This window comes from Danio rerio, chromosome 20 (assembly GCF_049306965.1).
Source record: "Danio rerio strain Tuebingen ecotype United States chromosome 20, GRCz12tu, whole genome shotgun sequence".
NCBI classification, from domain to species: Eukaryota; Metazoa; Chordata; class Actinopteri; order Cypriniformes; family Danionidae; genus Danio; species Danio rerio.
In genome coordinates, this window is record NC_133195.1 from 55,840,001 (window position 1) to 55,865,597 (window position 25,597).

Below are 25,597 nucleotides of genomic sequence, written 5' to 3' on the forward strand. Positions count from 1 at the left end.
GTTATATCTCTAAAACTATGGTCATATTTATCAAGGCAATTACACTTGTAAAATCAACAATAAATAAGGAACGTATTAATGACAGTAAATGTGATGTGTGAAACGCGGCGTCATTACTTTGAAACTTTTTGTGTTTTGATGCAAACGATGTTTACCTTTTCTTAAGTGTCAAATTATTTTATAAAAATAAAGACCCTATTTAAGTCACATGTAAATTACTAAGAGTTTTTATCTACATGTTGAGATTGATATGATATTCATGTAGTCAAATAACTGAATTAACTATTGAGCAATCAAGTTACATTTGAGAAAAGTAATTGAAATACTATTTTAATGATGCAATCCGTTAGTGTTCACTTCAGCTTACCCAACGCTGGTCATGATGTTGTTTTAATGTTAATTATAACTTATTAAACTAAGTTAATCATGTTTCTAACTTCATCTTATACGATTTACAAGCTGTTTTAAGTGAGTTTAATGTAATTTAAGTCAAGAATAGTCATAAGGTTAATTTGGTTTGGCATTGTAATTGTTTACTTTATGTTAATTAAAGGATAAATCACGTCTCTGTTACACATTCGGGTTCTACATCATCAGTATTAGTCTAAAAATGGTCAAATATTTACAATTTAAGTGATTGTAATCATTAAGTTATACCCGACGAACAAAGTAATAGCAGAAATATGTTAGCGTAACAACATGAAAATGTCAAAATAAGGGTGAATTAAATCTATCATCATGCAGTTTAACTGATATATGAGTAAAAGAATATATAAAATATTTATTCTTAATTGTATACTTCAGCATATTAATCATACAAAATGTTAATATATTTATTTTATGTGATTTGCAACCTTCTTGCTTGTAAAACCAAGTGATTTTGAAGGGCAGTCTCAAATTATTAATGTTTCAAGTGACAAATAATACATTTTTTGGACCAAAATCTTGAATCTTTTAATAAATAATTAAATAAATCTTGATGTACAACATGTATACAAACAATTCTGTTTAAAAATCCCTGTTTTGTACCTATTTTTTTGTTATCACAGAGCTTATTTGTAAGGTTGTGTAATAGCAATGTCCTCCATTTGAGATTGTGTGTAAAACATTTCTTTTAATTGCACTTTATGGTTCATTGCTTGCCCTTGTCTGGATGAGAAGAACGTATTGAGCTGTTTGTTTGGTGGCTTTTCCCTTTGCTGAAGGTGAGTTTTGGACAAAATCTCTCCCATTAGCATGCTGGATGATGGATTTGGTTCATATTATTTGTCCCATGACGGATTTGTGTGCGTGTTTTGTTCATTCTGAATCTGATTGTCCTTTCTTTTCGTCATCATACTTTCAGTTCCTTCTTTTTTTATTAGTTCTAAGCTTGACTTCATTATAAAGCTCAGTGTTTAAATCTAATGCAACCATAAATGTTTGTGTGTTTGTCTTTAAAGCTGAAGTGTGTAATTTTGCTGTGCAGATAAAATAGTAAATGCAATTGCTTTTATTTTGCTATTTAACTTTTTTGTTAGGTGGTTAGTAGTGTTTGATATAGGGTTGTCAAAAGTATCGACTTCGGTACCAATTAGGGCTGCATGATATTGAAAAAAAAACTGACATTATGATATTTCATTTTTCTGCAATTAAATATTGCAATATTAATATAATTTCTATACTGACTATGTTTGGAATAAATTAATAATTTTACATTTATTGCAGAATTATGAATTATAAAACTAACTTTAAACTATTCAACAACAACCATTCTTGGCTAAAGACTTTAGACTTTAATTTACTGTAGTCTTAATTATAGAAAATTTTTTAAATCCAAATAAACTCAGTTAATTGTTTAACAAATTGTAGCATTTCTAGTACCCAAATAGTTCAATCTCGCTTAAAACCATACATAATCATGGACATCAAAAAATCTTTCACTGTTTTGGGGTTAAACTTTGTTTTAAACTGTGTTTTCTGGTTAATTATCACCTCAACTTGACATTGCGATATCGATGCTGAAACGATATATTGTGCAGCCCTAGTACCAATCAGTGCTCTTGTTGTCAAAAGTATCGACTTTGTAATCACTAAGTACTAGTGTTGTTAAATGTATCAACTTCGATACTAATCGGTACTAGTGTTGTCAAAAGTATTGTCTTCAGTACCAATCATACTACTGTTGTCAAAAGTATCTACTACACTACCGATTAGTACTAGTGTTGTCAAAAGTATCAATTTCGCTACCAGTTGGTACTAGTGTTGACAAGTATTGACTTTGGTACCAGTCAATTATAGTGTTGTCAAAAGTATCGACTTTGTCGCCCGATAATACTAGTGTTAACAAAAGTATCAACTTCACTACCAATCAGTGCTAGTGTTATCAAAAGTATTGACGTCATTAAGTATTGACCAATTGGTACTAGTGGTGTCAAAAGTTTCGACTTCACTACCAGTCGGTACTAGTGCTGTAAAAAGTATTGACTTCGCTACCAATTGGTACTAGTGTTGTCAAAAGTATCGACTTCGGTATCAATTGGTACTAGTGTTGTCAAAAGTATCAGTTTTGCTACTAGTTGGTACTAGTGTTGAAAAAAGTATCACCTTAGGTACCAGTCAGTATTAACGTTATCAAAAGTATCAACTTCACTACTAGTCGGTACTAGTGCTGTAAAAATATTGACTTCGCTACCAATGGGTACTAGTGCTGTCAAAAGTATCGACTTCGCTACCAATTGGTACTAGTATTGTCAAAAGTATCGACTTCGCTACCAATTGGTACTAGTGTTGTCAAAAGTATCGACTTCGGTATCAATGGGTACTAGTGGTGTCAAAAGTATCAGTTTTGCTACTAGTTGGTACTAGTGTTGACAAAAGTATCACCTTCGGTACCAGTCAGTAGTAACGTTGTCAAAAGTATCAACTTCACTACTAGTCAGTACTAGTGCTGTAAAAATATTGACTTCGCTACCAATGGGTACTAGTGCTGTCAAAAGTATCGACTTCGGTATCAATTGGTACAAGGGTTTTCAAAAGTATCGACTTCGCTACCAATGGGTACTAGTGCTGTCAAAAGTATCGACTTCGCTACCAATTGGTACTAGTGTTGTCAAAAGTATCGACTTCGCTACCAATGGGTACTAGTGCTCTCAAAAGTATCGACTTCGGTATCAATTGGTACTAGTGTTGTCAAAAGTATCGATTTCGCTACCAATGAGTACTAGTGCTGTCAAAAGTATCGACTTCGGTATCAATTGTTACAAGTGTTGTCAAAAGTATTGACTTCATTACCATTCGGTACTAGTGTTGTCAAAAGTATTGACTTTGCTACCAATTGGCACTATTGTTGTCAAAAGTATTGACTTTGCTACCAATCAGTACTAGTGTTGTCAAAAGTTTCGACTTCAGTAACAATCGCTACTAGTGTTATCAAAAGTATCGACTTTGCTACCGATCGGTACTATTGTTGTCAAAAGTTTTGACTTCAGTAACAATCGCTACTAGTGTTGTCAAAAGTATCGACTTTGCTACTAATTGGTAATAGTGTTGTCAAAAGAATGGACTTTGATACAAATTTATGATGACCTTCACAGCCAATCACAGTTATTTCTAAGCAGGTGAACACAATGGCCAATCAGTGGTGTTTAAGAACGTGTTCAACAGCGCTCAAATGTTTGCGGGAAATCGATGTTCAAAAAAATTTCAGTACCAATTAGAATCAAAGTTCAACACTTTTGACAACACAAGTACCAATTTGAATCGAACACTCATATCATACGTCAGCTTTATGGACATTCAACTGATCAACGTTGCTTTGAAATGCTCCAGTGTTCATAGTATCTTTGTTTGCACTCGGTGAACGCCAAACGCTGAATAAACACAGTAAGGGTGTTTGTTTGCTGAAATTCGTATTAAAATCTGTTTTATTTGTATTGTGCAGTGTATATTTGTAAAGTCTTTATGCAGAGTATATATTGTAAAAAGGGGAAACGCAATAAATTGTTGTATGAATGCTGTAATGTTTAAATAATTTTCCTTTAAAAGCGCGTGAAGGTCATGTGACCATCAGGAAGAATGCAGCATCTCATTTCTCACAGGATGCATTCTCTGTTCTCGTGGTCTCCTGAGTTCGTTCTTTCGAGGTGACCTGGCATGATCGGTCTCCACAAGAACACAAGTTCGTTCTCTGCATTCTTGGAATTGAGAAACAGCCACAGGCCAATCAGTGGTGTTTAATTACCATCTCAAAAGTGTTCAAATGTTAGCAGGAATTCAACGTTTTTAAAATCGCTGTACCAGAAGTTACGGAAATTGATACTTTTGACAACTCTAGTGTGTTGTGTATCGTTTGCGAAAAATAATTTTAAAGATGTCCAAGTTGACATTACGTAAAAAGGAACAAATAACATGTCTTGAAAGTCTAAAAGCATTAATTTTATGGTGAAATCTGTTAATTTGAAATTGCGTAATAATAATGTTGTTCTTTAATTTCACTTAAAGTATATAATTTTTTGTGATAAATGATAAATGGATTAATTGTAATTCGTAGATCATTTCTTAAATTTTCTGAATGCATATTGATTCTAATATCAGAATGCATATCAATTTTCGTTTTAAGTGGTACGTGTAAGGAGTTGGAAGCAAGCAGAGCACAGCTGTTTGTAAAGCAACAGTGCAATCTGCTGTTCAAAATTAAGCTCAGAATCAATTCAAGAGAGAATCACAATGCATATCTCACAATCAATGCATTTCTCGACTCTATTTTACGATTTATAATAAAACTTATTTTTAAACTAGTTTTAAAATCAGCGGCTTCTGTAATACATTTTAAAACATACTTTTTTCAGCACTATATACCACTTTTAAGATTCTGCTTCATATTATAACCTAAAACTAGCCAAATAACTAAACATTTGTTTAATTCTGATTAAAAAATATTTGTACATCCGAAAATACAATTTACACACTTCATGTTTAATGTTAACCTACTTCTGTGTAATTAATTCTCCAGTTCCCTGTCACTGTCCTTTTCCTCTTCCCTTATTTCTCAATCCCCTTCTACCTTTGTATTCCCGAACACAAGAAAATGCGCAACAGGAGCCATCGAAATTCTTCTTCAAACCAGTCTGGTTCCTCCGAGCGGCAGACGGACCGAACCACTGGGTGTTTGTCCAGCGGGGCGCTCGAGGGTTTGAGATCGGAGTGTTCAGCCATCTGGTTTGACCGTGTTCAATACGAAAGAGCGGAAAGTCTGTATTACGTGCGGCTGTTGCAGCAGCAAAATGGCACAACTGCTACTGCAAGCTCTTCTAGTTCCAAGCGAAAGCAAGACACATGCCAGCATGGAGAACAAGAGGCTTGTCACCACATCGTTCAGTCCGTGTGGGTCAATAAACCCAAATATGATCAAGCTGAGAGCAAGTTTGTGGGCCAAAATCATGCAGCGACTCCAAGATCTCTTCAACTGCAGCCCAGCAGCCAAACACCATGTGATGAAGGCTACCAATCACAAACCCCGACCCCGCCCACTCCTGCTTCTAAGCCAATCAATGGCCTTCCTTGCCTCTCTCTTCCCCCAATGGGGGTTTGGCTACAGAAGCCTCTTTTCGATAAAGCCGAGGCGTCTTTCTATCAAAACCTGTACAACCAGAACTCAACGCCAAGAAAACCAACCAACCAGTCCAAGTCCAAGCGACAAAATAACAATGTTGCTGCGCCGAAAAAGCCTGTGGTTTGCAATCAGCAGGATTCCAATCATCCCTCCACCAATCAGGGAGCAGCTGGGTGTTATTTCCTGCATGCTGACAGCGAGAGGGTGTGGCTTGATCGTGGTCGCTATGCGGAGGCGGAGTCTCGTTTCTATGGAGGAGCTGTTGGGAGATCCATTAAAACACCTGTAAACCCTTCAAAGCAGAAACAGAAGAAGTATGATCTGATACTCAGGAATAAGCGCACACACTTTCCCCACATTCTTTATTTCGGTAGTTAGTTAGTTCACTGCCAAATTAAGGTGTTATTGTAACCTTTATGTTGCTTCAAACCTACTGTTATAGTCAGCATGAAATGAAAGTTAAGATTGTCCTTTTTTTCCCAATGTTGTGACATACGGCTCTAAAATGATAATAATAAAAAAAAGGTCTGCATGATTTCATCCTTTGTAAACCAGTTATATAGTCAGAGGGTGGGCTTGTTAACAAAAAGGATGAAAATTGACAAATGTACAAAAGCAGGGCAGAAGCAAGACCCCTCCCTAGATTACTGAAAACTCCACCTTAAAGGACTAATAGCTCCGCCCCCAAAAGACTGGTAGTCCTGCCTTAAATTACTGATAGCCCCACCCTAAATTACCGATAGCTCTGGCCTAATGGACTGATAGTCCTTCCCTAATTAAGTAATAGTCCCGCCCTAATCGACTAATAGCTCCACCCTAATTGACCGACAGCCCCACCCTAAATTACTGATAGCTCTGGCCTAATAGACTGATAGTCTTTCCCTAATTAAGTGAGATTCCCGCCCTAAATGACTAATAGCTCCACCCTAATTGACTGATAGCCACACCTTAAAGGACTGATTGCACCGTCCTAAAAGACTGATAGTCCCACCTTAAATGACTGATAGACCTGCCCATCGGCCTGCCCTAAAGGACTTGATAGCTCCGCCCTAAAATACTGATAATACTGCCTTGGATGACTGATAGCCCTGCCCTACAAGACTGATAGCTCTGCCTTAAATGACTGATAGCTCCACCCTAAAAAAACTGATAATCTCATCTTAAATGTCTGATAGTCTCGCCCTAAAGGACTGATAGTGTCGCCCTAAAGGACTGATATCTCCGCCCTAGTTGACTGATAACGCCGCCCTAAAAGACTGATATCTTTGGCCTAAAATTGTTAGCTCCGCCCTAAATGACTTATATCTCCCGCCCTAAAACACTGATAGCTCCGCCATCAATGACTGAGTCCCTTCTTAAAGAACTGATATCCTCACTTAAAATGACTGATAGCCAGGGCCGGAGCAAGCTGAACTGCCGCTCTAGGCAGAGGACGATCACGCCTCAACCCCAATGTGAAAACAAAAGTGACCGGTTATGAAAATGAAGTGAGGTGTCGCAGACCTCTTATTCTGCCACCCTATGCGCGGATATGACTGAGGACGCGTGGGTGCTGAGGGAGGGAGGTGTCGCGTACGGTGCCCTCTCTATTCTGCCGTTCTATGCGTGGATATAACTGAGGACGCGCGGGTGCTGAGGGAGGGAGGTGTCACGGACGCTGCCCTCTCTATTCTGTCGCGCTTTGTGCGGATATAACTGAGGACGCGCGAGTGTCGCAGACCTCTTCTGCCGCCCAATGCACGGATATAACTGAGGACACGCGGGTGCTGATGGAGGTGTCGCTGACAGCCCGCGCCCTCTCTATTCTGTCGCCAATGTGCAATTATATCTGAGGTGGGGTGGTGAGGGAGGTGTCACGGACATAACTCAGGACGCGGGTGGTAATGGAGGTGTCGTGGACGCCGCCTTCTCTATACTGCCACCCTAGGCGTCTGCCTAGGTCGCCTCTATGGATGCGCCGGCCCAGCTGATTGCTCCACCCTAAAGTCCTGATAGGTCTGGCTTAAGGCACTGTTAGCCCCACCCTAAAAGACTGATAGCTCCTCCCTCAAAGGCTGATGGCCCGCGCCCTAGGGGACTGATAACCCCATCTAAAGTAACTGCTATCTCCACCCTGAATTACTAATAGCCCTGCCCTAAATGGCCTAATGGACTGATAGTCCTTCCTAAGTTGAGTGATAGTACCGCCCTAAAGGACTAATAGCCCCGCCCTATGGACTAATAGCCCTACCTAAAATGACTGATAGTTCCACCCTAAATTCCTGTTAGCTCCTCACTAAAGGACTGATTGCTTCGCCCTGAATTCTTGTTAGCAACGCTAAGCTCCAACGTTAGCTCCACCCTGAATCACCAATTGCCCCGTCCTGAATTACCGATATCCCCGCCCTAAAGGACTAATAGCTCCACCCTAAATACCGGATAGCTCCACCCTAAAGAACTGATAGTTCTGCCTTAAATTCAAGTTAGCTCCGCCCTAAATTACTGATAGTTCTTGCCTAATGGACTGACAGTCCTTCCCTAATTGAGTTATGGTCCCGCCCTAAAGGACTAATAGCTGTGTCCTAATTGACTGATAGCCCCACCTTAATGGACTGATAGCACCATCCTAAGAGACTGATAGTTCCACCTTAAATAACTGTTAGCCCTGCCCAAAGGGACTGATAGCCCATCTAAAATGACTGATAGCTCGATCTTAGCTCCACCCTAAATTACTAATAGCCCTGCCCTAAAAGACTGATAACTTCGCCCTTAATGACTTATAGCCCCGCCTTAAAGCACTGATAGCCCCACCTAAAATGACTGATAGCACCACCCTAAATTCCTGATAGCTCCGCACCAAATGACTGATTGCTCCGCCCTAAGAGACTGTTAGCCCTTGAATCACAGATCGCCACGTTCTAAATTACAGATATCTTCGCCCCAAAGGACCGATAGCTCCACCCTAAATACCTGGTAGCTCCACCCTAAAGGGTCTGCTATCTCCACCCTGAATTACTAATAGCCCTGCCCTAAAAGACTTGATAGCTCCGCCCTGAATGATTTATAGCCCCGCTCTAAAGGACTGATAGCTCCACCTAAAATGACTGATAGTTCCACCCTAAATTCCTGATAGCTCCACCCTGAAGAACTGATAGCTTTGCTCAAAATTATCGTTAGCAACACCCTAAGGGACTGTTAGCTCCACCCTGAATCACAGATCGCCCTGCCCCAAAGGACTGATAGCTCCACCCTAAAGAACCGATAGTTCCGCCTTAAGTTCATGTTAGCTCCGCCTTTAAGGACTGACATCCCCACCCTAAATAACTGCTAGCTCTGCCCTGAATGACTTAAAGCCCCACCCTAAAGGACTGATAGTCTAACTTAAAATGACTGATAGCTCCACCCTAAATTCCTAATAGCTCTGCCCCTAAATTCCTGATAGCCCCACTCTAAAAGAATGTTAGCCCCGCCCTAAAAGAATAATAGCTCCACCCTAAATGACTGATAACCCACCCTAAAGGAGTTCCATGTGACTAGAAGTTTATATTATTTGATAAAAGATTTCAAGGGCAAGTACTTTTCTACATAATAATGAACTGCACAGATGTATTGTTCATTATTGTTATTTATATATAAATGTAAGAAGACTAGATTTTGATTTCAGACCAACTTTAATATCCAGCAAAACGTTCGTTCAGGTTTGGAGCAAGATAAAGGTCAGTAAATGACACAGTGTGTTGTTGTGAACTGTAAACCAGCGCTGAGAGGTATTTTCAGTCTCACCCATTCAATAAATGTGTACAGCCTTCCTGCTTCTTTTGTCCATCATCTTCATGCCATGGCATATATTCTTTATCATTTTATTCCTCCTCATCTCCTTCTATATTTTCATTCTTGTTGTGTTGGCTTGGAAGAGTCATCTGTCTGAATTTCGTTCAGGGTTCATCTGTTCTCCTTCATTTAGTTCTGTTGCTGTTTTGATGTCATTTCTGCATGGTTGCATTAACATCTGTTATTAGTAGTAGCAGCGTTAGCTCCATACGCCAGTTTTGGGGAGTAATTTACATTGTTAATATAGTGTGCTTATATAGTTTTTATTTGTAGATTTTGATATTGGGTGGCTCAGTGGTTAGCACTGTCGCCTCACAGCAAGAAGGTCACTGGTTCGAGTCCCTGCCAGGCCAGTTGGCATTTCTGTGTGGAGTTTGCATGTTCTCCCTGTGTTGGCTTGGGTTTCCTCCAGGTGCTCCGGTTTCAGTCCATTTGATGAACTAAATTGGCTGTAGTGTATGGGTGTTTCCCAGTACTGGGTTGCGGCTGGAAGTGCATCCGCTGCATAAAACATATGCTGTAAGAGTTGGCGGTTCATTCCACTGTGGCGACCCCTGATAAATAAGGGACTAAGCTGAAAAGAAAATGAATGACTGAATGATTTTAATATGTATTTTGGGTTTGTTTGTTTCTTTGGTCTTGTTTTTGTCTTTTCCCAGCTAATATAATTATAATATTTAAATATTTTATTATAATTTTACTTATGAGATATTTTTTCTTCTATTTTTATTTTTGGTTTTTGTGTCATGTTTTTGGTTAAGTACATTAAACACACATTTTTTGGCACACTATAAAGTAACCAACCACAAATGGTGCACCAAATCAGTTGATTTAAATGTACGGAAGCGTAGAGCTGCCACTCAAGTAAAAAAAAAATCTGAGCTTTATCACGTTTGTACAATATACTTTTCACGTTCTTACAATATAATATCACGTTCTTACAATATAAATTCACGTTTGTACAATATAATTATCACGTTCTTACAATATAATATCATGTTTGTACAATATAATTATTACGTTATTACGTGAAAACTTTATTGCTTAGGCTACGTTTACCTGGTGCGATCAGAGCGTGAGAAAATGTCTCGTTTTACAGAATTAATTAAGTTCTATTTTATGCTTGGATTGAGACATGGGGAAATTTTGCAGCTACTGATTGTGATTACTAGACCCAGTAATAAAACAGTTAGTGACGTTATGATCCATACTCCATCGCAAGAATCTTTGCATGTCTGCCATTGCGAGGAGAAGGGAACCGTGTGCAGATTACAGGTCTACACGCGAGAAAACTACAGCTCGCGAGCGCACAGGGGATCTTCACGTGACATCATCATCTGTGCGCACGTATGGCGGCAAATAACGTGATAATTATATTGTACAAACACGATATTATATTGTAAGAACGTGATAATTATATTGTACAAACGTGATATTATATTGTAAGAACGTGAAAAGTATATTGTACAAACGTGATATTATATTGTAAGAACGTGATAATTATATTGTACAAACATGATATATTGTAAGAACGTGAAAAGTATATTGTACAAACGTGATATTATATTGTAAGAACGTGAAAAGTATATTGTACAAACGTGATATTATATTGTAAGAACGTGATAATTATATTGTAAGAACGTGATTATTATATTGTACAAACATGAATTTATATTGTAAGAACGTGAAAAGTATATTGTACAAACGTGATATTATATTGTAAGAACGTGATAATTATATTGTAAGAACGTGATTATTATATTGTACAAACATGAATTTATATTGTAAGAACGTGAAAAGTATATTGTACAAACGTGATATTATATTGTAAGAACGTGATAATTATATTGTACAAACATGATATATTGTAAGAACGTGAAAAGTATATTGTACAAACGTGAATTTATATTGTAAGAACGTGAAAAGTATATTGTACAAACGTGATATTATATTGTAAGAACGTGATAATTATATTGTACAAACGTGAATTTATATTGTAAGAACGTGAAAAGTATATTGTACAAACGTGAATTTATATTGTAAGAACGTGAAAAGTATATTGTACAAACATGATATATTGTAAGAACGTGAAAAGTATATTGTAAGAACGTGATATTATATTGTAAGAACGTGAAAAGTATATTGTACAATTGTGATAAAGCTCAATTTTTTTTTTTTTACATGGGTGGCAGCTCTACGCTTCCGTATAAATGTATTAATTTGCTCGTACTCAATGTTTTTTTAATAATAGATAAAAACAATTAAGAATCATTTCACTGTTCAAAAATTCAAAAATAAAAACAAGCTTTTTATTAGCTCCCCAAAACTTGCTCTGCGCCATAGTTCAGTTTAAACATCCATTCACATCATCGACTTTCATCAAATAGATAGAAAATCACATACATTTTGTCACCTGTTTACTTAAAGCAGGCATGTCCAAGCTCGGTCCTGGAGGGCCGGTGTCCTGCAAAGTTTAGTTCCAATTCCAATCAGACACACCTGGACTAGCTAATCAAGCTCTAACTAGGCCAGGGGTCACCAAACCTGTTCCTAGAGGGTCAGTGTCCTGCGGATTTTAGCTCCAACCCTAATCAAACACACCTAAACAAGCTAATCAAGGTCTTACTAGGTATACTTGAAACACCCAGGCAGGTGTGTTGAGGCAAGTTGGAGCTAAACTCTGCAGGGACACCAGCTCTCCAGGACCAAGATTGGTGATCCCTGAACTAGGCTGTCCAGAAACGTCCTTGCTGGTGTGTTGAGGCAGGATGGAGCTTAAATCTGCAGGACACCGGCCCTCCACGACCGGGTTTGGACACCCCTGACTTAAAGGGTCAGTTCACACCAAGAAATGAATATTGCCTCCCCCTTTATTCATCCTCAAGTGTTCTCAAGCTAAATCTGTTTTATTTGGTAGAAAGCAAAAGAAGCTATTTTGAAATCTGTAACCATCGACTTCCATAGTAGGAAAAACAAATACAATGCAAGTCAATGGTTACAGGTTTCCAACATGCTTCAAATGATCTTCTTTTGTGTTTAATAGAGAAAAAATTTAAGTAAAATACGTTTGTGACAAGTTAAGGCTGATTTATACTTCAGCATTAAGTGCACCATATGATCCGGCGCAGGTTTCGCGCAGTCGCATAGCCCTTGTCGTGGCTGATGCCGAAGCAAATGTAACTACACGTCGCAACGATGCATAGCACAAGCTCTGTGATTGGTCGGCTTGGTAGCTGTGACCAGCGTCACGCGGATCACTCGAGTCAGAAGTATAAATCAGCCTTTAAGGATTGAGTAAGTGATTACAGATGTTTTGGGGGGTGATCTGTGCCTTTAAGTCTCATTTGTGAAATGTGAATGATTTTGCTGGTTATTTGGTTCAGTGTTTGTTAGTTTTTACAGCTCTCGTTGTGTGTGTTTATGTAGGATGACTGCAGCGGACTGTTTGGCTAGTGAGAGGATCTGGTTTGATAAGCCGAGATATGATGAAGCGGAACGACGGTTTTACGAACAGATGAACGGACCCACAAAGCCCAAACAGGTAATGAATACCAGGGGGATATACAGTCGAAGACAAAATTATTATCCTCTTATAAGAGGGTTTACACACAGTTGTGTGTCAGTGTGTGAATATCTCCAGCTTCTAATGGTAAACATGTATTAATTGTGTTGTTTATAATCAGACTTGATGAAAACAGTCTGCAGAAATGCTTTGACTGACATTCTTTCTCATTAGAGGGGGAAAGCCCCGCCCACTAGTGCCCATCTCTCCCTCATTAGCATAAACAGCCCTGAGTGAGAAGCAGCCGTCCATTGGCCATTACAGTGATTGAGCTGCTGAAGACAATGTCAGTATAGACAATGGGTGCTTTCACACCTAGACATTTGTTGTGGAACCTGTCTCATTTGCCCGGTTAGCACAGTTCGTTTGGCAAATATGAAACCCGCAATCGCACTCAGAACCGCGCCAAATCAATCCCTAGCCCGAAATCGCCTGAATGAGTAAAATGTACAAAGTGTTAATAGAAATCTCAATACGCAAATGAAGAAAGTTTATTAAATAAGACAATTTGAATTGAATAATGGCAAAATTTGCACATTTGTTACACCGCCAGCATAATGTGTAAGCCATAGAAAGGGTCCCTACTGAAAAAACAGCTTAAACCAGCCTTGAGCTGAACGACCAGCTTGGTTTTAGAGGTGTTTTGGCCATTTCTAGAGTGGTTTCCAGTCATTTCCAGCCTGGTGTTAGCTGGTCAGGCTGAAAAAATAACCAGATAACACCAGCTTGACCAGCAGCTATGTAATGTAATGTAATGTGTATTTATAAAGTGCATTTATTGTGTATGGCCATACATCCAAAGCGCTTTACAATCATGAGGGGGAGTCTCTCCACACCACCACCAGTGTGCAGCATCCACTTGGATGATGCGACGGCTGCCACAGGACAACGGCGCCAGTGCTTCACCACACACCAGCTATTGGTGGAGTGGAGAGACAGTGATAGAGCCAATTTGGTGGAAGGGGATGATTGAGAGGCCGTGATCGTATAGGCCGATTGAGGGACTTTGGCCAGGACACTGGGGTTACACCCCTGCTTCTTTCTTTTATTGCTAGAAGGCCCGCTCCCGTCCAAAATTAAACCAATTACCGACTGCTCCCGCGCATTATTCAGAAATTTATTTCTACGCCGCAGAAATCTGGTCGGGTCCCGTGGTGGTAGACCTCTACCAAAAGTGGGTATATGCACAACAACGATAGTGATTTAAAATATATGTTTTGGGGGGCCGCAAATGGCCTACAAGCCGGTAGTTTTAAACCTTTGCACTAGAGACATATTTAAAAAAAAAAAAAAAAAAAGGGGGGTGGGGGCATAATAGGTTTCCTTTAGCAAATTATTTTTGTTGTATTGTCTACAGAACAAACTACTATTGTCCAATGACTTGCCTTTTAAATTGCACACACTGATGTTTCTCTCTCTCTGTTGTTTCAGGACACTGGAGCTAACACTATTCTTCAAGACATCGCTCGAGCGCGAGAAAACATCCAGAAGTCTCTCGCTGGGGTGAGTTGAGCAAAAAACATTTAGTTACTGTTAGAAGAGGATTAAAAAGAAAGGTGATATTAAAAAAAAATAATAAAAAAAGGAATTTAATTTTCGATTTTAAAAGAAATAAAAAATCTGTATTTGTAGAGTTTCAAAAAATGTTTTACGTAATTTATATATATTTTTTTTTCAAAAGTATTTTTATCGAACATATTAGATATGAAACATACATTACAAATAGCTTTTCACTTTTTCTTTTTTTTTTTACACAACAAACAAACAAAACCTGTCGCACATATATACATTTAGGTTCTAGAAAAAAAATATAAATAATATTAAGAAAAAATACAAATAAATAGTAATAATAAGTAAAGCATATGTTACTCTCATATATAAGGGAAAAAAAGAAAAAAATACAAAAAATAGAAAGAAAAAAAAACAACAACAAACAAACAAGGAAAGGTTCTACTCTTCTAAAATGACTGAGGGGTCCATCTTTTTAACGTGATCTAAAACAGGTTGCCAGATGAGAAAAAACATATCAGTACGTATTTTTTCTAAGGTCAGGTGATGTAGAAGTTTCATAAGCCATTGCTTAAAGGTTGGAGGAAGTTTTTCCTTCCATTTCAGCAATATTAATCTAGCTAAAAGCGTAGCAAAGGCAATCACATTTATCTTGCTTTTGTTAAAACATAAGGACTGTGGTGTGATCCCAAAAATTGAAATTATGGCCTCAGGTTCTACATAGGTATTTAATGCGTCTGAGAGGAATTGAAATATTAGCTGCCAGACTTTCTTTAATTTTGAACAAGCCCAAAACATATAAGATAAAGTAGCTGGCTCAATGTTACATCGGTCACAGTTAGGGTCTATATTCGGTTGAAATTTGGCTAGTTTCACTTTGGACCAATGTAATCTATGTACTACTTTAAATTGTATAACTCTGTTTTAAACAAATTGAAGATGAGTGTAATTTATATAAAATTAATTACAGAAAAAAAGTTGTGTGCTTATTTAAATGACTGATTAAATATAAATTAAACACATGTATTTATTGGTATTACCATATATCTTACTTATTGCTAAATAAGTGAAACAAAAAAAAACAATACAATACTATTAAGCATGTTTATTTTCTCTTTCAGAATTATTAAACAATTTTAAGCTTATTATATTATAAACTTATGTTGTGACAATCTGAAATAATACAACAAAAAACTGTCATGGGGTAATGTCTTTTCAAAGTGGTCAAAGAGAATATTTTTATACTTTTTAAGCGAGTAATATGTATACTTTAGGTCTAATATATAACTTTAAAGGTGCAATAAGAACGTTTGACACCCAGTGGTTGAACTAGGCTTTGCATTCCTGGTTCAAAACACACACTGGTGCAGGTTGCCAGATTGACAACACCAACAGAAGTGAGTCTGACAATCGAGCCTAAAGGCTGTTCTATACCTTGTTCTAAATAAAAGCAACGGCACACGATGGAAGGGATATTCCTGCACAGAAAGTACATCCTCAAAGCAGAATATCTGACTCCAGCATTGCTTTTCAGATAAGCAAGAATGTTCACTCAGCATGTTTCTGAAATATCTGCGAACATATCATGGTGTTTTTATGCTTTAGAAGAGTCAAAAACTTAGGGTGCTTTCACACCTGCCTTGTTTAGCTCGATTGAATCGCACTAGAGTTCGTTTCCCCTTTTGGTGTGGTTCGTTTGGGCAGGTGAGAATGCAGCAATCGTACTCTAGTGCGCACCAAAAGTGGACCAAATAAGCGTACCGAGACCTGCTCAAAGAGGTGGTCTCGGTACGCTTTCAAACGAACCCTGGAGTGGTTCGTTTGTGGTGAGAATATGATCCGTACTAAAACAGGTCCAACCGCAAAAAGTACTGCGCCTTTTGGACTAATTCAGCTGCCGTAGGCCGATGCGCTGTGCATTATGGGATATGGAGGAAAATATTTGTTGACAGCGCTTTACCAACAGAGAGAGAGAGAGAGGGGAAAACATTACCTGATGGATCGTTGGTAATGTTTCTGCAAGATGAGCATGTCACAGTTTAGCTAAATTAATTCACGGCTCCTCCTGAAGTGACGAGCGATGCATTAAACACTGTTTTCCAGCCGCGCTTCATTTTCGTAATGTATAGTTTGTCTCAAGCAGTCATGCAATCAGCCAGCGCAGTCGTCCCTCCAGAGTAAAAGGTTTTGTTTACCTGCGGGAGTTCACTGGCATTTTCCCGCACGTGAATTCTGACCAATCAATAAGCAGTTTAGAAAATATGTTCAACAACATCTGGCCAATGAGAGATGTGGATTTTGTCAGATGACTGCGTTTTGGTTCGTTTCAAATGGTTCGGACCAAAGCCAGCAGTGTGGTGTGAAAACGACCCAAAGACGGCAGAAGATGCAACAATGAATCATTTATTACCCTTGGTTCGGACCGAATGAAGCGAACTACAGATGTGAAAACACCCTTACATACAGCACCTTTAAGATGCCAATATAAACATTTTGCATACAGACAAGCACTTTAAAACGGCACCACCCTAGCTTTAGTACAATTGTAATAAAAAACATTTATTATTATTTAGTTTTTTTGATGAACTAAATAAAGCCCTGTGTTTGTTACACTGTTTATAGGGCTTCAAAATGTGGTCATTAGGTGTGTTTGTATGTAAATGACTACAATTAAATACAGTACATTTATTTCTTGTTATTACTTTATGCAATATTAAAAAAGGAAATGTTACATACAGTTGAAGTCAGAATTATTAGCCCCCCTGAATTATTAGCGCCCCTGTTTTTTTTCCCCCCCTAATTAATGTTCTGTTCTGGGAAGATTGTTTCAGCACATTTCTAAATATAATAGTGTTGATAACTCATCTCTAATAACTGATTTATTTTATCTTTGTCATGATGACAGTAAATAATATTTTACTTGATATTCTTCAAGACACTTCTATACAGCTTAAAGTGACATTTAAAGGCTTCACTGGGTTAATAAGGTGAACTAGGCAGGTTAGGGTAATTAGGCAAGTTATTGTATAATGATGGTTTGTTCTGTAGATTATCGGAAAAAAATTAGCTTAAAGGGGCTAATAATATTGTGCTTAAAATGGTGTTTAAAAATTTAGAAACTGCTTTTATTCTAGCCGAAATAAAACAAATGCGACTTTCTCCAGAAGAAAAAATATTATCAGACATACTGTGAACATTTCATTGCTCTGTTATAAAATCATTTGGGAAATATTTTAAAAAGAAAATAAAAATCAAAAAGGGGCGAATGATTCTGACTTCAACTGTATACGTTACAAACAAAAACAACCAAAAAAAACAATGGAAACATGAAGCTAATAATCATTTTTATTTGGTATTTTTGGGGTTTACAAATTTAAACCATCACTTTTTTTTTTCTTTTGGCATACAAATTGTCTTTATTTTGTATTTATTTATTTAGTTGTTGTTGTTTCATTGTGGGTTATTGTGCAGCTTTATCCTCTTCTGTTTTGTTGCCTAATGCCTACATAGACACTATCTAGCGTTCTGCAACAATTTACATTCAATTCCTAGCTTCTCTAAAAGCTTCTGCATTGAGAGCATGGCTCTGATTAGCTGACTATTCACTACCTCGAATCAGAAAAGGGTGTGACCGTATGGAAAACGCAAATAAAAAAAAGAAAGTAGTGATTTCCAAATGTGCTTTGACAACACAAGTTCAAGCAAGAACTTCAAAGTTTGACAGACTAGTGTAACGTCAGTACTCAGGCTGCCTGAGTGGCTACATTGAGCCACTAAACATTGTTCTGATGACGTTTTTCAACAGGAGGAAAACGCGAATTACTTCCAAACACTTCAGATATAGTCTGTGTTAGTTACTGTAAGACTATTGATGAACTCCAGCATAACACTGTATGACAACACTTCAGACGACTGATCTAGAGCCCACAGCTAATCAATCTGACAGATTCTGCAGTGCATTACAGCTCTAAATATAAATATAAACCATAAATGATCTTAAATAAAACAAATACATGTATAGAGATGGTATATAAGTATATAACTTTACTCACATGGGAAACGGAGGCCACGTGAATGGTTTGTGAGCACAATTAAGTGCACTCAGCATGTCATGCCATCTAATAATTGTAGGAAACAAGTCCAAAAGGCAGTCGACTGTGTAAAGCCACATAAAACAACACAGAAATATGATAAATATGCCGAGTTCAGTGACTAATCTGCAGGATTCAGCTGAGGTGACGTGACGGCGACCAGCGAGACCTAACTGTCACTCAAGTGGCCACGCCCCTAATTATGCAAACTTAATATAAAGGAAACGGATGAGTTATAAAAAAATTCACCCCCTCACAGTTGTCATGAAGGGTAATATTAGCTGTATGAACCAAAATCGTTCTTTGTACCAGGCTGTAAACACCTTTTTTCTGCTGTAAGGTTGGCCATTCTAACAATGGGCTCAATTGAAATTTGCTCTGTTTTGGAGCCAGGAGCGGCCAGCAATAGCGGAACTTCAGATGAATTGCAGTTTCAGTTACTTCCATATTGGCTTCCTGAGGGAGAGCGGGAGGTTGCCGCTTGGGATAAACATTGTGTATGTGCACGCAATAAAAGTGGCTCGAGTTGTATCCATCGTACTAGCCCTGAAACCCTTCCAGTGGGGAGTTTATTGAGGTGCAGTGAGTAACTTGCTAAAAACTGGACTTTTTTGCAGGAAGATGGGGCAAAAGTAGACCTGAAACACTTCATCACTTGGTGTCTTCAGTCCCTAAACGTCTTTGAAGTGTTGTGAAAAGCAACGGCAACATTACAAAGCGGTGAACGCTTTACTGATCCATGTTGCAAGAACCAAAATTGGAATAAGTGTTTATTTTAAAAAACAAGACTCATGACGAACACGTGATGTGTGTTGTGTCGTCTGCAATGAAATGCAAGTCAAAGTAAATTTAGAAATCACTTCTTTCTTTTTTAATTTGCGTTTTCCATACTGTCCCAACTTTTCCTGATTTGGGGTTGTAGTCAGGTGAGAGCCTGCCGATTGGTCTGTCCTCTTCTTCATCTGCATTGAATGATCTCTCCTGTAGCTCAAGACAACCTTGCAGCCCAGTAGAGGCTCTGCCCCTAAACCCTCAAACCCCTCCCACTGCTCCGCCTCTGTAAGTGTGTTTGTGTGTGTGAAGCTGTGTCAAACACACACCACAGCAGCTTCTCCTGCGTCTCTGCATGTTTGCATGGGGTGATTTAAGACTTTCATGCATGCATAGTCAGCTGAGGTGGTCAGGTGGTCAGGTGCAGCTTCTCCTGCGTCTCTGCATGTTTGCATGTGGTGATTTAAGACTTTCATGCATGCATTTCTGTGTGGGTTTGTTGTTGTTTTTTAGTAGTTTTTTTTGCATCTTTGTTTTGAGGTTTTTTGGATTATTTATTTTTGGTTATTTGTTTTGTAGTTCTTTGGGTTATTCACTGAGGTACTGATCATTCTTGTTTAACAGTGCACTCTTAAAAAAATGCTGCGTTATTTTTGTTTAACCCAATGTTGGGCCAAACATGGACAAACCTGATGTTGGGTTAGTGTTTTAATTAAATTTAATTTACATTTAAAAAATAATAACTCTTGGGTTAGATTTGTGTTGTTATTTAGATTGTTTTCATGTTAAATTTAATTTATTTTTTGCACTACTTGTTTAGCCTGCATTATTGTGTTCAGTGTAAGCTGCACGTTAATCATTTAAAGATCGGGATCTCAACACCCACACAACATAAATTATCAATGAGTGATTTGCATATGTTTATTAATCCTTTGAATCGCTGCATTCAAATCTGAAAACACAAAATTTCAAAGAGAGAGATTCAGTCTTTAGTCTTTTAAGTTATTTATGAAGTTACAAACAGTCAAATAAGACAGAAGTACTGGGAGAACAGTTTATAGTTTAGATATAAACATTTCTACATTTCATAAGTAATATAATATACATTTCTACATGTCGTGTTATCAGCAACAGTAGGAGTAACAGCGAATTTTTTACACTACTGAATAATTTACTATTTATTTTAATAGTTTTATTTTTTAATTTTTAAACCCAAAAGTGTCTTGCAGTGCTGATTTCGTAGTTAATGGAAAGCACATTACATTTGTCTCCCTTCATATTTTTGGCTGATACTAAAAATGGTTCGTTCCGTGATTTAGTGTGACATAGTGTGATCCGAACTGTGAGATCTGTGATCCATTACACTACTAGCTGTCATTTTTTTAGGCTTTAAGGAAACCTAAATTAAAATAATGGATGTTGCTATGGCAACTAGCTATTATAAAAATGTAAAATAGATAGATGGACAGACATAGATAGATAGATAGATGGACGGACGGACGGACAGACAGACAGACAGACAGACAGACGGACGGACGGACGGACGGATGGATGGATGGATGGATAGATAGATAGACAGACGGATAGATAGATAGATAGATAGATAGATAGATAGATAGATAGATAGATAGATAGATAGATAGATAGATAGATAGATAGATAGATAGATAGACAGAGATGGATAGACAGACAGACAGACAGACAGACAGACAGACAGACAGATAGATAGATAGATAGATAGATAGATAGATAATGTGTGTATTTAGTTTTACCTAAATATATTTAATTACACACACACACACACACACACACACACACACACAATTACACAATATAAATCAAATAAAATAACTAACAAAAAATAACTTCATCAAAAACACAGGTTTGCCAAACAGACGGGATATGCACTCCATCCATGATACAGAACATCCACACATTCAAATATATTCATTTTACAATAATTTTGTTGGGAATCTACTAATTTATTTCCATTTATTCTTAAAGATAACATATACCAAATATCCCAGAGAGGGACAAATGTAAGCGAGTCTAAATATCTTCTGAAATCTGAGTGCATGAATGTGTAAATCTCTTCATTTCCTCAACATTTGTTACTATTTTAAACCATTTTGGGGGTTTTCAAGTAAATGTTTTGAGTGTCTTGACTGGAAAATGTTGAGAATCCTACAACAACACTGTTATTAGTGTGTTTTTGAACCGTTCTGATTCATTACAATATGACTGAAATGATTTAAAATAATTCACATGAATGAATCTGAGGGAAGCGGTGCATGTTCTGACACGCTGTAGTGACATTGCTGTAGTTTTCTGAGACGTGAGCAGTGTCTAAATGTAGTTGTGTGTTTGACTGTAGTAGAGTTTGTGTGTAGTTGTAGCCAGACCTGATTCTGCGCTGTAGTGTATCCAGAGCAGGGACTGATGGAAACTGTGTGTGTGTCTAGAGCGCCGGAGGCAGTGCTGCTGATATCGGGGAACTTGCAGCACGCATGAAGAGCCTGGAACTAGAGAACCAGAGTCTACACAAAGGTGGGTGTGTGTGTGTGTATATATGACTCTCCAGCTAAAGTCATTCTTTGTGATTCGCTGTTTACAATGTAAAGTATATTCTGTCAAAATATAACCTTGAGTTAGTTTATGTCAAGGATTCACCTCATTTCAGACTCTGAAAATCATCTTTTTGAGAAACTCCAGGATAAAGAAAAGCTTATAATTAAACCTGCAACACATCTGAACCATAATTATCCTAAGCATGTGTCATATACCAACTCAAAATATAAGCCTCAACATATAAAGACTATGCAATAAATGTGCATTCATTTATTTTCCTTCGGCTTAGTCCCTTTATTTATCTGGGATCGCCACAGTGGAATGAACCACCAACTATTCCAGCATATGTTTTACACAGCGGATGACCTTCCAGTCGCAACACAGTACTGGGAAACACCCAAACACACACACTCATACACTCTGGCCGATTTAGTACATCAATTCCTCTATATCGCAAGTGTTTGGACTGTGAGGGAAACCGCCGCCAACACGGAGAGTACATGCCAACTCCACACAGAAAGCCAACTGACCCACCCGGGACTCAAACCACCATGTCACCCATGCAATAAACAGATATTGCATATTGTTGTCATTTTAACTATGCAGCTATTTTTCTCCGAAATAGCTCATGCGATTTTAGCTGGGGGTCTCACAGATTGAGTTATATAAACATTACATATACAGTGGTGTGAAAACGTGTTTGCTCCCCCACTGATTGCTTATTTTTTTGCATGTTTGTTAAACTTTAATGTAGCAGATCATAAAACTAGAATAAACATTACTGAACGGTAACACAAGTAAGCACATCATGCAGTTTTAAAATGTTTATTTTTCAGTAATTCATATAATGTTGAGCAGGGCTATTCAATTAGTCTGTTACGGGGGCCGGTTTATGGATGCATCCCAAACAAAGGGCCAGAGAGATATCAGTTGCCATATGAGTAATAACCGAGCGGCAACCTCCTGCTGTCCCTCTGGAGGCCAATACGGAAGTAACTGAAACTGCAATTCATCCGAAATTCCGCTAGTGCTGGCTCCATAACAGCAAAGTTTAATTGAGCCCACTGTTAGAATGGCCAACTTTACAGCAGAAAAAAAGGTGTTTACAGCCTGCTACAAAAAAAGATTTTGGTTAATACAGCTAATATTACCCTTCATGACAACTGTGAGGGGGTGAATTTTTTTATAACTCATCCGTTTCCTTTATATTAAGTTTTATTAAGTTTGCATAATTAAGGGCGTGGCCACTTGAGTGACAGCTAGGTCTCGTTGGTCGCCGTCACGTCACCTCAGCTGAATCCTGCAGATTAGCCACTGAACTCGGCATATTTATCGTATTTCTGTGTTGTTTTATGTGGCTTTACACAGTCGACTGCCTTTTGGACTTGTTTCCTACAATTATTAGATGGCATGGCATGCTGAGTGCACTAAATTGTGCTCACAAACCATTCACGTGGCCTCCGTTTCCCATGTGAGTAAAGTTATATACTTATATACCATCTCTATACATGTATTTGTTTTATTTAAGATCATTTATGGTTTATATTTATATTTAGAGCTGTAATGCACTGCAGAATCTGTCAGATTGATTAGCTGTGGGCTCTAGATCAGTCGTCTGAAGTGTTGTCATACAGTGTTATGCTGGATTTCATCAATAGTCCTGCATTTACTAACACAGACTATATCTGAAGTGTTTGGAAGTAATTCTCGTTTTCCTCCTGTTGAAAAACGTCATCAGAACAATGTTTAGTGGCTCAATGTATTACAGCAGTGTTTTTAAAAGTCTAAACACTTTATTGATATAGTGTACAACCAAGCACAAGTGGTCAGAACACAAACGAGTCGCAGGTGATGAAGTATTAGGCGTTTCTCCCAAAGTAAAGTGTGTCTGAACCAGGTCCAGGCTAAATGCCAGCAGGTGTCTGTAGCTCCGCCCACTCTCCGCCTCTTTGCCCTTGTTTGGTATCCCGCCGTTGGTGTGATGACGCGCGAACAAAATGGCGACGGTTGGCCGCGCCTACTTGCGGCTTCTTTTGCGCTCTTCAGAAACCGATGGGTGACGTCACGGATACTACGTCCATATATTTTACAGTCTATGGTAATAACACAACTGCATTTAAGAGCCCATATATGCTGTATATTTCCCCCACAGTCCAAACACATGCGCTATTGACCTTATTCTCCACAGACGAGCGGGCGCTGCCATTTGAATCTTTTTGGCACGAGACTTCCGGTCTCATTCACTTCCATTCATTTTTAGACATTAAAAACCGCCCGTTTCGCTGTTTGATGTTGCAAACTGATATTTCCTTGTTATATTATTCTACTTGGTCTGTATAGTCATGCAAGCATTTGTTTGTAGAGCAAGTAGTTTGACTGTTTTCTGCCGTTTATTATTCCTAGTCGTTTCTTCCATAGGCGACTGAAACGGAAGTTCTAAGACAATCGCGAAAACAGGCGCACTTCCACATTTTAGAATAAGGTCAATAGCGGAATTGATTAACTAAATTGGCTGTAGTGTATATGAATGAGTGTATATGGGTGTTTCCCAGTACTGTGTTACAACCGGAAGGGCATCCGCTGCGTAAAACGAATGATTGAATAGTTGGTGGTTCATTCCGCTGTGGCGACCCCCGATAAATAAGATTAAATAAAAGTTTTATGCATGTGTTGGCGACACGATGGCACAGTAGGAAGTGCTGTCGCCTCACAGCAAGAAGGTCGCTGGTTCGATCCTCGGCTCAGTTGGCGTTTCTATGTGGAGTTTGCATGTTCTCCCTGCATTCACATGGGTTTCCTTCGGGTGCTCCGGTTTCCCCCACAGTCCAAACACATGCGGTACAGGTGAATTGGGTAGGCTAAATTGTCTGCAGTGTATGAGTGTGTGTGGATGTTTCCCAGAGATGGGTTGCAGCTGGAAGGGCATCCACTGCGTACAAAAACATGCTTGATAAGTTGGTGGTTCATTCCGCTGTGGCGACCCCAGATTAATAAAGGTACTGAGCCGAAAAGAAAATGTATGATGAATGAATGCATGCATGTGTGTGTTTAAATAATTATAATAAGCACACACACTACACACACCTTTTATTTTGGATGTGATTTAATCTTTGCACAGGACTAAAATAAAGATTCAAATATTTCCTCCTCAAAATAAAGCTTTAAAAAGGTTTGGAATTTGAGTATTTTAGTATTTTATTTAATGATTTTTAATATTTTATACTTTTTTATTTGGGTATTTTTAGTGAAATTTCTGTTTAATTAGGCTGGCTTGTTGCTATATCTCCTCAGACTGATCCGACTTTCGGTTTTCCAAAAAACGTCCAGGGACTGTCGGATAAATCCCATTGACTTAACATTGGACCAAACATTGTGACCTCGTAACTCTGCGTCAGACTGTCACACAGACTTCTAACTGAGCTCATTTAACTCAGACTAGCCAGCAGCTAATCACTGATGGCCTTTTAACTTTCTAGCCACACCCCTAACTACCACATACTGCACCCTAGCAACTGTCCCATAGACTGTAATTAGCTCTGCAATAAAATGCTAATAATTCTAACATGCTAATGACATGCCAATCATGCTAGCAACATGCTACTCATATACTAATCATGATAATGACATGCTAATTCATACTGGAAACATGCTAATTCATGCTAGAATCATGCTAGTAACATGCTAATTTGTACT

The 25,597-nt window shown here is 38.2% G+C and overlaps 3 protein-coding genes across 11 annotated transcripts in view; all 3 read left to right on the forward strand.

The window, feature by feature from the left end:
• The window catches only part of arhgap39 (Rho GTPase activating protein 39), a 297,088-nt gene that overhangs the window by 209,945 nt on the left and 61,546 nt on the right, over nucleotides 1–25,597 (forward strand). The window lies entirely within an intron of this gene.
• The window catches only part of pycr3 (pyrroline-5-carboxylate reductase 3), a 547,472-nt gene that overhangs the window by 19,738 nt on the left and 502,137 nt on the right, over nucleotides 1–25,597 (forward strand). The window lies entirely within an intron of this gene.
• Nucleotides 1–25,597, forward strand: part of eef1db (eukaryotic translation elongation factor 1 delta b (guanine nucleotide exchange protein)) — a 36,460-nt gene that overhangs the window by 2,601 nt on the left and 8,262 nt on the right. Inside the window, exons 2-7 of one of the 8 annotated variants that reach the window (XM_005160918.5) lie at nucleotides 1,162–1,205; nucleotides 5,066–5,907; nucleotides 12,830–12,944; nucleotides 14,397–14,468; nucleotides 19,553–19,624; nucleotides 21,799–21,883. In XM_005160918.5, the coding sequence (XP_005160975.1) occupies nucleotides 5,069–5,907; nucleotides 12,830–12,944; nucleotides 14,397–14,468; nucleotides 19,553–19,624; nucleotides 21,799–21,883 (1,183 nt within the window). In that variant the 5' untranslated portion in view covers nucleotides 1,162–1,205; nucleotides 5,066–5,068. The remainder of the gene's footprint in view (nucleotides 1–1,161; nucleotides 1,206–5,065; nucleotides 5,908–12,829; nucleotides 12,945–14,396; nucleotides 14,469–19,552; nucleotides 19,625–21,798; nucleotides 21,884–25,597) is intronic. The other 7 variants (XM_005160919.5, XM_005160920.5, XM_017352493.3 and 4 more) reach the window with 7 other exon arrangements.